The sequence below is a fragment of the Canis lupus genome, chromosome 11 (assembly GCF_011100685.1).
Source record: "Canis lupus familiaris isolate Mischka breed German Shepherd chromosome 11, alternate assembly UU_Cfam_GSD_1.0, whole genome shotgun sequence".
NCBI lineage: Eukaryota > Metazoa > Chordata > Mammalia > Carnivora > Canidae > Canis > Canis lupus.
In genome coordinates, this window is record NC_049232.1 from 4,542,717 (window position 1) to 4,555,352 (window position 12,636).

The 12,636-nt window shown below is 48.3% G+C and overlaps 1 protein-coding gene across 2 annotated transcripts in view; it reads left to right on the forward strand.

The window, feature by feature from the left end:
* KCNN2 (potassium calcium-activated channel subfamily N member 2) overlaps positions 1-12,636 on the forward strand; it is a 454,526-nt gene that overhangs the window by 304,973 nt on the left and 136,917 nt on the right. Inside the window, exons 1-2 of one of the 2 annotated variants that reach the window (XM_038551826.1) lie at positions 5,864-7,230; positions 7,909-8,004. The exons of the other annotated variant lie outside the window; for it this stretch is intronic. Of the exons in view, the coding sequence (XP_038407754.1) occupies positions 5,911-7,230; positions 7,909-8,004 (1,416 nt within the window). The 5' untranslated portion in view covers positions 5,864-5,910. Of the gene's footprint in view, positions 1-5,863; positions 7,231-7,908; positions 8,005-12,636 lie in introns of those variants that run through there. 2 annotated transcript variants of the gene reach the window in all.

The window sequence follows — 12,636 nt, forward strand, 5'->3', positions numbered from 1 at the left end:
GCTTTTAGAAAAATTCCCCACGGGGCTCTTACGGTAACATGGTTCTCCCCACTCTTTGGCATAATGGGAGAAGCAGCAAGAAGGCAACTGGCTGGGTCCCTGCAGGACTGCTGACAAGTTCCTCCAAGTCACAAGGCAGGGAGCTTGAGCATGGGATCCCCCTCATTACATAAAAAGACAAAATAGGCTTGTTTGTGCCAATATATACTCTTCACTGGCCTTCAGCTTCTACGAGGGATGTTGCCAACAATAAGGAATGCCAGACCAGCCAGCAAAGTGGGCAGAAAACTGTATAAATAGCCCAGAATCTCTCTATTTTTTAAGTAGGCACCTTGGACCTTCATGCATACAGCACTGCCATTTTACGCAGACTTTTATTAGATCCTTATAAATTATTCTGATGATCAGATGAAGTCGACAAGAGGACAACAGTCAAGAATCACAGAATCCCAGCCATGCCAGTGGCCATTCAAAGGAAGTAAATGGTAATGACAAGCCACTACTGTCCATTCCTGGATGACTAGTGGAGTACAAGCCTGTATGAGTCAATAGGTTATTCTTCTGCTATGGAGGAAATGCTGGAAGTATGCGAAAGAGACTCAGCAGCCAAACTTTGAAGGCTGTGTTTGAAGTCTGGTGGTTCCTTGCTACTCCTGTGTGTGACCTGGGGTAGCCCAAGCACTGTATCTCCAGTATTAAATTCCTTACCTGTAAAATGGAGAGGATAATGAAAACTCTCCTACCTTCCATAAGGGTTCTTGGGAAATGCAAATAACACAACAAAGGAGCTTTCTGAACTAGAAGGGGCTGCTGCCCTTTAAGATTTTTTGTTTGTTTTTTGTTTTTAAATGACTTTCTAGATTTGGATGTGTGGTTCTAGCTGCCAAGGGATATTTATTTATGAAATTGCAGACTATTTTCAAAAGACCTATCCTAGTCAATAATTTTAACCTGATGATCACCTATTTAATTATTATGTAACATACTTTAGTTCTAGCAAAACTAGTATACCTTCTTCTTCTTTTTTTTTTTTTTGCTGGTGCTGCTGAGACTTTGGCAGATATGCCAATCAGCTGGAGACAAAGATGAGAGTAGAAAAAATTTGGGGGGATCCCTGGCTGGCGCAGTGGTTTAGCGCCTGCCTTTGGCCCAGTGCACGATCCTGGAGACCCGGGATCGAGTCCCACGTCGGGCTCCCGGTGCATGGAGCCTGCTTCTCCCTCTGCCTATGTCTCTGCCTCTCTCTCTCTCTGTGACTATCATAAATAAATAAAAATTAAAAAAAAAAAAAGAAAAAGAAAAAATTTGGAAAGTTGATGAAGTTAATGAATAGGCCCCAACATGATAATTAGTCCCTGAACAATAGCACTGTGGCTAAAAATTAACAAGACTGTCACCAGTAAGCTCATTTAGGTCTTGACACTTTCTGATCATGATGCAGAAGTAAAAAGAATACATATAATAATTATTCTTAAGTTTTCTTCAAATCAAATATGGATTCTCTCTTGCGAAGTTAGGACAATCTGTGGTTTAAAAATAACTGTTCTTATGGCCTTTTAATGGTTCTGTTTTGGGAAATGTGGGCCTGTTACTGGGCTAAGAAAATAATTCTGATGTTTCCCTGATTCTGCATTTGTATTTACTGCTATATGAACTAAGTTCAGAGAGGCTGTGTCTTATCACAGCCTCTCTGTTTGGCACCACCAAATAATTTTCTCACTGGGGTAAAGAAAAAAGAAAATCTCAGAAAAACATTTACTTTGTAGGTCAGAGTTTCCCTCAGACTTCTCAGTGTGGGTAACAGATGCCCTGGCTCCCTGCCTCACTTGCTCTGCCTGCCTCTGGAAATAGATTAGAAACATCCAAATTCAGGGGAGTCCTGGTTTGGAAGGAAGAATGAACTGAGAGAGAGAGAGCACGCACAAATAATTTCTAGGAAAAAGAGAATTGTAAACAGTGGCATAACGTCAATCTGGGTAAAGGAAGGGATCTGAGTACAAGGGACCTACAGCTTTTTCTAAGCCCCTGTGGTCTGGGAAAACAGATTTTCTAAGACTGCTGTTAAGCATGCGTGGGAGGGGGTGGGAAGGGGCTTATGTGTATGTGCATATTGGCAATCTTGAAATACCACAGACATGGGGACACGGTTGTTCTAGTCTAGAATTTAAAAAAAGAAAAGTAATTTAAAAAAAAATGATACTGGAAATAAAGGTGACTAATTGATGAGATTCTAAATGCATTTTGTGGATGAGTATGACCTCTGGTGTTAAACTAGAGAAATTCCAGCACTTCTATATCTCAGCGGCAGAAAGAGAAGCAAATGTCATTTTCTAAAAGCTTATGGTCAGAGGTTACAGGGCATTGTCCTGTGACTTTTCTTTCAAACTTCATTCTCTCCCTCGCTCTCTCCCTCCTTGTTCTTACAGATATAAATGAATGTCTATACCTGCACAGCGCCATCCCCATGGGACAACATTGTCTTTGTTGCAACTGCTTGACTTGGTTACATGTAATCTCTACAATCCTTCTTAGGAAAAAAGGCAAAATTATGGTATCCGTATTTTAAAGGTTGACATCTAAGTTTGCAATTCATTTGTTAATATTATAAAGAAGAGAAGAATGATGAAAACAGGAACTTCTTAAATGTGCCCCTGTCATAACCCAATAGTGTAAGATGCCCCAAGCCCGCAAGTTATGAGGTCACAGATGAAAAATGAAACGTGAAGGTGTTAGGGGGCATCTTGTGGTTTTTCATGATAATACTGATAGAGGATTACCATACTCTCCAAACACAGACATTTATTAGTAAGGCAATTTTTTGGGTGTATGTGATCAGATGATTCCTTAAAACAGAAAGTCGATATGTATCTGACTTCTCTCTCCAGTCACAATGAGTTTCACAATATTTTTTCATGAGTTTTTTTTTTTTTTTTTTTTAATATTGGCTGAGCAGAAACATTATGAATCTGAGTTTTGGTATCCTGACAATTCCTCATGCTGTGGGTCAAATCTCCATTTCTTTCTTACTCTGTGCCTCCCATCCTCACCCTGAGCCCCCTTTGTGAGCTATAGGAACTCCATATATCATTGTCATAAGTCTTAGTAAACACTCTTTGTTTCTACATGATTAATGTCACTGCGCCTAATCCCATACCAAGGCATAGAAATATAAAGGGCAAAAGACACAGTATTTTGTCCCTGTTATTTTGTTTATGCATCCTCTGTGTGAAGCCTTGAACTTGCTATTTGAGACCATCAGTTTGACAAATAGAATGCAGCCATTACCTATGGTATTTTAGTAATTCTAGAACCTTACATCAAATTTGATTGCTGGCAACAATGTTGATATTTGGGGAGGCATCTGTGTCATCTTTCATCTAAATTTATGAAATGCTAAGGAAAGTAATTTACCATGGGAACACTTCCTTGAAGAATATTCTTTAAAAATATTTTATTTATTTTTCATGAGAGAGAGAGAGACAGACAGACAGACAGACAGACATGAGTAGGAGAAGTAGGTTCCCTGTGGGGAGCCTGATGCGGGACTTGATCCAGGGCCTAGGGATCATGACCAGAGCCAAAGGCAGATGCTCAACCACGCAGCCCCCCAGGTGCCCCCCTTGAAGAATTTAATTCATAAAACAAAATCAAACTTTTCATTCAACTCAGTTGCATAGAGCAAGAGCTAGAAGCCTATAGAATGTATTACAAAGTGGAAATAACTGTATGATTGATTTTGTGCTTGAGTTGCATTTTGTTTCACATCCTAAGGCGAATAACTTAATTTGAAAGCTTTCCTTATAATTTCAAATTCAGCTTATTAGAATTGTTTTTAGTGGTCATGCTCACCATGCAATTCATGCACTATCTCCTCAGCCATCCCAGTGATTCAGTAAACTTCATAATTGTAAATAAATTTTATTGAATTGCCAGAAATCAGGATAGAGTATCAAAATAAAATGCTGGCTCCGTTTTTTAGCTATTCACATTCTACTCTTGACCAAGATAATCGAAAAATGTAAATTTCTGACAATACTCATTATCTTAAGCGGAGGAATAATGGGCCTAAAAACAACCCCGTCCATCTTTTTTTTTTTTTTTTTCCTTCTGGATGTTTACTTGCATGTAACAAAAAATTAAAATTGTCTAACCCATGTCCAAAGGATATCCTGAAATGAATTATTCACTCCATGGCATTGAAAACGCGCACGCACGCACGCGCGCGCGCGCGCACACACACACACACACACACACACACACTCTTAGGACAAGGTAAGCAACTTTAGGGCAGCTGCCGAGTAGAATATCAAGAAATCGGATCCAGCTGAGAATTCCAATTACCTAATGAGGGCGATCTGCTTACACTCTCATTTCTTGGTCTAATTCATTGTAATCTCGATCACAGAAATCATGCATTGAAATTACGAATATTCAGCTGGCTTGTTTCTTTCACGTCCTTTTCGGGGAGAGGGGAATTTCGGTTTGCAAAGAAATACGCCTGAGCAGCACCCAAGATGGAGCAGTAGCAACCGTCCCTCGCAAAGGGTCCCCTACCGCTTTGGGTTGGTATATCCCCTGGGAGGAGAACACATTGCAGGAAATTCGTTGAGAACACAAAATGCAATTTTTATTGGCTCATGAGAAAGTAAATAATTCTCCGCGAGCTCCCGCCAGCCCCAGCACTGGCCCCGGCGCGGACTCTCGGCCGGGGTCTCCGTTACCGGGACCTCGCAGCCCCGCGACTCCGCCCGCGCCAGGGCCCTCGCCCACCAGCCGCCGCGGCCGGGCCGGGCCGGGCCGAGGAGGCGCTCGGTGGGCGCCGCCGTGACCCGCCTCCACTCGGTGTCTGTGCTTTGCAGGTGGGGAGCAGGAAGAGCACAGAGGACACGCCGGCGGCCGCTGAGCAGCCCCCAGACCCTCGAGCGAGCCGCCGCTCCGCCGCCGCAGAAGCCCGCGCACCCACCCACCCGGGCGGCCGGAGGCCTGAGCGCCGGAGCCGGGGAGCCCGGGAGCCCCGCGGCCGGGGGCGCCAGCCCCTCCCCCCGCGTACCGCAGCGGGCGCCGGGGTGAGCCGGCGGTAGCGGGGAAAGCCCTCCGCCCCCGCCAGGGGGACCCGGGAAGCCCGCGCCGGCTCCTCCCGCGGACGGCGGGGATCCCCTCCTCCGGCCCCGCCCCCACCCTCCCCCGGCCCGGGCGCCCGGGCGGTTAACCCTCCCCGCGCCGCGGCGCACTCGGGCCGGAGCGCGGCGCCGCGGATCCCGACTCCCGGGCGCCGGAGCCAGCGACCGGGGGCGCTCGGGGCGCGGGGCCCGCTCGGGACTCGCAGCCGCCGGCCCGGGGCTCGGGCCCCGAGGCCGTCCCCAAGCCCTGCCGCACGGGCGCAGCCAGGCGCGCAACTTTTTCCCTCCCGAGCCGGTGCCCCCGCAGTTCCTTGGCCGGCGGCCGGCGGCGCACTCCCGGCGGGGGACCAGGGAGGGGTGGGCGTGAGGCGAGCAGCCCGGCGAGGCGTGCGCGCGGGCGGACCAGGGGCAGGGGTCCGGGCAGGGGTCCGGGCAGGGGTCCGCGGCGGGGTGGCCCGACGCGCTGCAGCGCCCCGCGCAGGTGATGCGCCCGCGCGTCCGGCCCTCGCTAGGGGGGCGCGGCGAGGGAGGGACGGAGGGACGGAGGGAGGGACGGAGGGAGGCAGGCGGGAGCGGGGGGCGCCGGCGCCCCTGCCGCGCCGCCCGAGGTGCTCCCCGGCGCTCCCGACCGGCAGGCGGGCCCCCGCCCCGCCCCGCCCCCGGCCCCGGCCCGCCCGCGCACCCCAGGGCTCCCATCCCGCAGACTCCCTCCTCCGCGTCTCCCTGTCACACACGCGCTCCCCGAAGCCGCGCGCGCCGCAACTCCGTCTCGGTCCCCGCAGGTGATGTCATGCCCATTGTTTTGGTGCGCCCAGCCAATCGGACTCGCCGCCTGGATTCTACCGGAGCCGGCATGGGCCCTTCCTCGCACCAGCAGCAGGAGTCCCCGCTCCCGACCATAACGCATTGCGCAGGGTGCACCACCGCCTGGTCTCCCTGCAGCTTTAACAGCCCTGACATGGAAACCCCATTGCAGTTCCAGCGCGGCTTCTTCTCAGAGCAGCCGCCGCCGCCGCGCTCTTCGCACCTGCATTGCCAGCAGCAGCAGCAGCAGCAGCAGCAGCAGCAGCAGAGCCAGGACAAGCCGTGCCCGCCCTTCGCGTCCCTCCCGCACCCTCAGCACCACCCGCACCTCGCGCACCAGCAGCCCGGCAGCGGCGGCAGCAGCCCATGCCTCCGGTGCAACAGCTGCGCCTCCTCCGGCGCCCCGGCGGCGGGGGCGGGGGCGGGGGATAACCTGTCCCTGCTGCTCCGCACCTCCTCGCCCGGCGGCGCCTTCCGGACCCGCACCTCCTCTCCGCTGTCGGGCTCGTCGTGCTGCTGCTGCTGCTCGTCGCGCCGGGGCAGCCAGCTCAATGTGAGCGAGCTGACGCCGTCCAGCCATGCCAGTGCGCTCCGGCAGCAGTACGCGCAGCAGCCGGCGTCCGCCTCCCAGTACCACCAGTGCCACAGCCTGCAGCCCGCCGCCAGCCCCACGGGCAGCCTCGGCAGCCTGGGCTCCGGGCCCCCGCTCTCGCACCACCACCACCACCCGCACCCGGCGCACCACCCGCACCACCAGCCCCAGGCGCGCCGCGAGAGCAACCCCTTCACCGAAATAGCCATGAGCAGCTGCAGGTACAACGGGGGCGTCATGCGGCCGCTCAGCAACTTGAGCGCGTCCCGCCGGAACCTGCACGAGATGGACTCGGAGGCGCAGCCCCTGCAGCCCCCCGCGTCGGGCGGAGGAGGCGGCGGCGCGTCCTCCCCGTCTGCGGCCGCCGCCGCCGCCGCCGCCGCCGCCGCCGCCGCAGCCGCCGCTTCGTCCTCAGCCCCGGAGATCGTGGTGTCCAAGCCGGAGCACAACAACTCCAATAACCTGGCGATCTACGGAGCCGGCGGCAGCGGCAGCGCTGGAGGCGGCGGCGGCGGCGGCGGCAGCGGGCATGGCAGCAGCGGCGGCACCAAGTCCAGCAAAAAGAAGAACCAGAACATCGGCTACAAGCTGGGCCACCGGCGCGCCCTGTTCGAGAAGCGCAAGCGGCTCAGCGACTACGCGCTCATCTTCGGCATGTTCGGCATCGTGGTCATGGTCATCGAGACCGAGCTGTCGTGGGGCGCCTACGACAAGGTAGGCGCTCGAACCCCCGCCCCGCGGTCCGGGCCCCGGGCGCCGGACGCCGGCTGATTGGGACGGGCCCGGTGGGAACTCCCTGTCCGCCAGCCCCGAGCCTCCCGGGACCGTCGGAGTCGCCCGCCCGCCGGGACAGCGAGCACCGCTCGGGCGCGCACCCCCAAGGCGCGGGGCAACTCGAGAGAGAAAGCCTTTCCGCGCGCAGCCAAAGTTCTGAAGGCAGGGAGTGTCCAGCGCGTTTGGGGACATTAGATACTTGGCTCCAGGAGTGGGGGGGGGGGCTTGCTGTTTTCCTTTCCGGGTGCTCGGGATTTAGGAGACCCTTTCAACCCAGAGCGCTTAAACTCAGGATTAACTCCCGCTGGGCTTCAAGAGCCCGGGATCCGTGCTGGAGCCTGTGATGGCCCCGACCCGCTGCCCGGCCTCCGCCTGCCCTGTCTCCTCTCACTTCCCTTTGAGGCCAAGTGATCTGAGAGATCACAGGGCCAAGGCAGGTGCTCCCCTCCCCACCCCTCCTCCTCCTCCTCCTGGGAGTTCAACCTCACTGGCCGGGGACTGACCGACCCCCACCCACTCCGGCGTTGGGGGCGGCGGGGGGGGGGGGGTGGGGGTGGTCCTGGAAGGTGGTTAAAAGTACTGGTTTCTTAAAAGTGCTTCTGTCTGACTGTGTTGCAGGCGTCACTGTATTCCTTAGCTCTGAAATGCCTTATCAGTCTCTCCACAATCATCCTGCTCGGGCTGATCATCGTGTACCACGCCAGGGAAATACAGGTAACTTAGATTCTGCTCTTTGTGAATGACCCAGAGCGCTGCCGCCAGCCTGGAGAAGCGCGAGGCAGCTTTTTCCATACCCTCCTGTCCTTGCTTGAGGTTACAGAAGGCACATGCTCTAGTCTTGCCTTAGCACCTGACCTGTTCTTTCAAGAAGTTCAAAACAAAACAGTGCAGCATGTAAATATGCATTTGCCCCTGGGTTGTATTTGTTAAACCCTTGAAGATTTTCCCCTCTCTTCTTCACACAGATATCCTTCCCTAAATCAGACCCAGCATTTGTTTTCCCTAAGGCCAGTTTTGTCCTAGCCTTCGTCTGTAGGGTAAACACGAAGTCTCATTTGATACACCTATCCCCAGTGGGTGCGTCATTATGGAAGATAGTGTCCATCTATCTATATCATCTTCTATAATGGAGCTTAGAGAAGAAAATAGGCTCATGACATTCCTAGCTAGTATATGTAAATAAGACCCGAGAAAAGCTCAAACTCTTTCTGTGTCCCCAAGCCTTAAAGAAAAAAAAAAAAAAATCTGTTCTAATACAAAGGTCAGAATACAAATTCTGTATATGTGGTACTTTGGTAGATTTTTAGCTGCAGTCATTACACGGCCTTTTAAAAAAAAATGTCATTTAAGAGCAAAGGCCACTGCCCTTGTGAGCAGTCCTGTTAGGAAATGTTTTTGTTTAAATGCAGCCAGGAACTCTATTGTTGGATTTGGCTGTTACTAACAATTTCAGAATACTCGTATAAAATTCATAGGTTATCTTTTGAGTTGTTTTCTTTGCTGTAGGCTTCAGTCAAAGGAATATTAAGGTTTGTGAATTAAAATGACTCGAGTTTCCAAAAATGAAGTAAGATAAGATTGGGATTTACTAGTTTAGAATTTGCACTAATACATATTTTCTGATTTATTTTTTGGGGGGGGGGCAGTTGTTAGATATTTGTCAGAACTCTTAAACCCTTAAATTTCGGGTGCTTTTCTTTAGGGATTGCCTTTCAATTTAAAACATCATATAGAACTTGCCATTTAAATTTAATACTAATTATGTTAATTCAGTTTGAGGTTAGTCATTAGCAAGCACAAAGAAACCAATTTTAACTATTGTGCAAACAAAGATGCCCATGACCGTGAATGAGCGGGGAGAATGACCTCTTCTCATTTTCACATTTGCAAAGACTTGGAACAGTGTCCTTCTGAAAGGAGAAAGTTAGAAAATGAGAATTAGAGTGAGCATATTTAGAGGTAAGTAATAAAGCTGCACTGGGCAAAAGAAGACAGACCCGTACCAGAACTCTAACATTTCAGTAATTGACACGGAGGCCCATTTTGATTCGATGCTTGTGATAGTGGTCTTCTGAGATTCTTTCAAACGTTTTTAAGTGATACTAAAATGTGACTTACACATAATGAGTCCATCTTCTCTTTTTGACTTCAAGAGTAGACACTCAGAGCCGGGAGGAACAAAATAGAATTAATGGTACTTTGACTCAGTTTAAAGATGGGGAGCCCAAAGTGAGAAGAGGTGCATGGCTGGCTGGATCACACAGCTGGGCAGGGCAGAATGTGACCTGGCTCTGTCCTCTACCTTCTAGTCCAGCTTGATTCCTGCGGTGGTGTGGTCTGGTACTTGCCAGCGGCCCTGAAGCATGGACAGTTTTTGGTTCATGGTGTCTTTCTCTAAATCTAAAAGTTCGTCATATGAATAGGTTAAGTTTAAAAGGTGGTTGTAAAATCTTCGCAGGTATTTTTAAAAATCAACTAACTTAAAACAACTTTTTTTTTTTTTTTTCTTGGTGCCTGGACTGGTTTTACTTTGTTCACTGTGAAAGAGAACTTGCTAATGTTTCTATTGAGCATTAGCTTTGTACAACTGTCCATTCCTTCTGAAAAGCACACAGATAAACAGGCATTTGTTGGGGAGACATTGGGTGATAGTCCCATCGAGGGCAAAGTGTCTTCCTGAAAACCCTGATATTTAAAGAATTATTGGGAGATTTTTAAAAAGTAACTTATAGGAATTTGTGAAGAATAGCCCAAATGTTAATTATATGTTATTAAAACTTTTTGATACCTTATTAGGACTCTTGAAACTTCTAGAAACTAATAAAAATACAAGAAATCATATTTTTATGGGTTTTTCACACTTGGAATTCCACTCACTGGCTCATTTTGAGGACTATGTCTGTTGCACAAATGCATGGGAATATTGATTAGAAGATGAATAGCATTGGTGGCAAAAATGAGGACTTGGGTTGTTCCTCTAAAACTTACAAGCACAGTGAACTTCTTTATACTTCTCTACTCAACATAAATATCCCAGAATGTTGGATTTTTTAAAAATTGGTTTTATTTTGCATGATATAGTATCTGTTAAAACAGCCACATATGGGTTACTGGGGTGGCTCAGTGATTGAGCCTTTGGCTCTGGGTGTGATCCTGGAGTCCCGGAATCCAGTCCCACATTGGGCTCCCTGCATGGAGCCTGCTTCTTCCTCTGCCTAAATCTCTGGCGTTCTTTCTCGGTGTCTTTCATTAATAAATAAATAAATAAAGTCTTAAAAAAGAAAAACACACTTAAGAGAATTTCAAAATAGATGCTTGGATAGTATTATTCAGTTGTTTTGGTTATAGCTTTTCCACTCAGTGTTTTATCTGAGGGGGGGATTTCTTCCTTATGCTGAAGCTCCAGATGCTTATCTGAGATGCTTCTTAAAAAAATTGAAAACGAAGAGGACCAAATAAACATGAGGACCCTGAGCTAGAAGTCAAGAAACAGAGAAAAATGTACTAATTTATCCAGATAATAGAGTCAGCCATGCTGCCAAAATAGTTGACCCTGAAGCTTAGTGAAACTAAGCACACAGGCTTACGTTATCTATGTTTGGAAAATTATGCATTGTGCCCCTTTCTTACTTCTTGATGTCACTGTTCTAGGTGTATTTGTTTCATAAGTTTTAAGCAAGTAGGCACTTGTCAGTTTACTATTAACAATTCCAAACATACGGAGTACCTTTGAGGGAAAGAAATAAGTGTAGGGGTTATATTGCCAATCAGAGCATGTCTTTGAATGGAGCATGTAGTCTAAAATGACAGTTTTTCTTTTTCCATTTAGCATACTAGCATGACGATTGGATAGGGAGAGCTAGCTAGTTTGGGCTTCTGGTATATGGTATGGTTTCTCACTGCAGTCAGACAAAGTGTCATAGATATGTTCTGGCTCTCTGTCCACCGGAATTGCTTAACGAAGCTTGGGGAGGCCCTGACATTTCCATGAAGAACCTTGGAAAGCAAGTCAGTGTGACCTTTTATAAAATGTTTATACACACTTTGGCAAAATAAGATGGTTCAGGTGAGTCATGGTCGGAAGTGCTTGAATTAAAATAGTGCAATGAGGAGGCTTTGGAAGAACAGAGCTCAGTACATTGCTGTTTTGGTATCATTTTTCAGCACCACAGACAGCTCTGTGCATCAGGCCTTAGTTTGTCCATGTCACTAATTGTTTGAATGCCCCGCCCCCACCCAAGATGAAATCACTATTGTGAATCTATGTGCCAGAATGCTTATACAAAATTAGATTTAGTGGGAGCAGGTTTTCAGCTAAGTAGATCTTAGACCTTTTTCCAGTAGACATTTGGCTTTACTTTCTACATCCATCAGTAAAGCCAAAGCAACAACAACAAAAATAAACAAAAAAGCCATCCAAGAATGAATGGTGTAAAAAGAAATGAGTAAAATGCCTGTGTATCACAGCCTTCCAACAAAGAAAAGGCACTCTGGGGATTTTGTGTGTGTGTGTGTGTGTGTGTGTGTGTGTGTGTTTTAATGTGATTTGGAAAGGTCACTTGATACTAAATAAGTGGCTTTGCCTTCTTATGTCTCAGGTCAAATAATAACAACAGAGGGATGACATCTTATGACTTTCCTTTTTGCCTCCTCTCCTCTGTGGGATCAGGAATATGTCTGGGATGGAAGGAACAAGTACACAATCAAATTCAACTACCATTTAAAATCTTCAACAGAAAATTTGAACATAGATTTCACTTCCATCTTTTCAACTTCAGTATACTAGAATTTCTCATATGGAAGCAATTTTAGTTGAAAGAGTTGGGTAGTATGTTGAGATAGACAAACATAAGATTCTAAATCAAGAAAGTCCCTTGGACCTCGATCCTCCAGGTTTTCATGGGATTTGGAAGAATCGCTGGTACATACTTTGAAGTGAATGTTTTTGTTTGATTTTGTGTTGGAAAAAGCATAATTATATAATAAGTAGCATTAAAGGAAAACACTTGTTGTTCTTTGGTATCTCTTGCAATGCGCTAAACTCCTCTTCCAAGTTAGCTTTTTAGTGATGGGTGACATAGATCTAAAGCTGGAAAAATAGAAATTAAACTTTCTCTTTGCTCATGCATCTAGGCTGCACAGAGGAAGGAGTGAGTGAAAGCAAGGGCCTTAGCAATGTCTGAAAGGCTCTGGTTGGAGAGGAGTGGCTAGGCACCCACTTTGTAAACTCTCATTTGCCTTGTGGTTCCTGGAAAGGAAAGGATGCTCACTTTCCCACTTCTACACAGAGCAAGTGGATGCTTCCAGACCACGCAGATAATATGGCATATAGCTATTATTATTCAT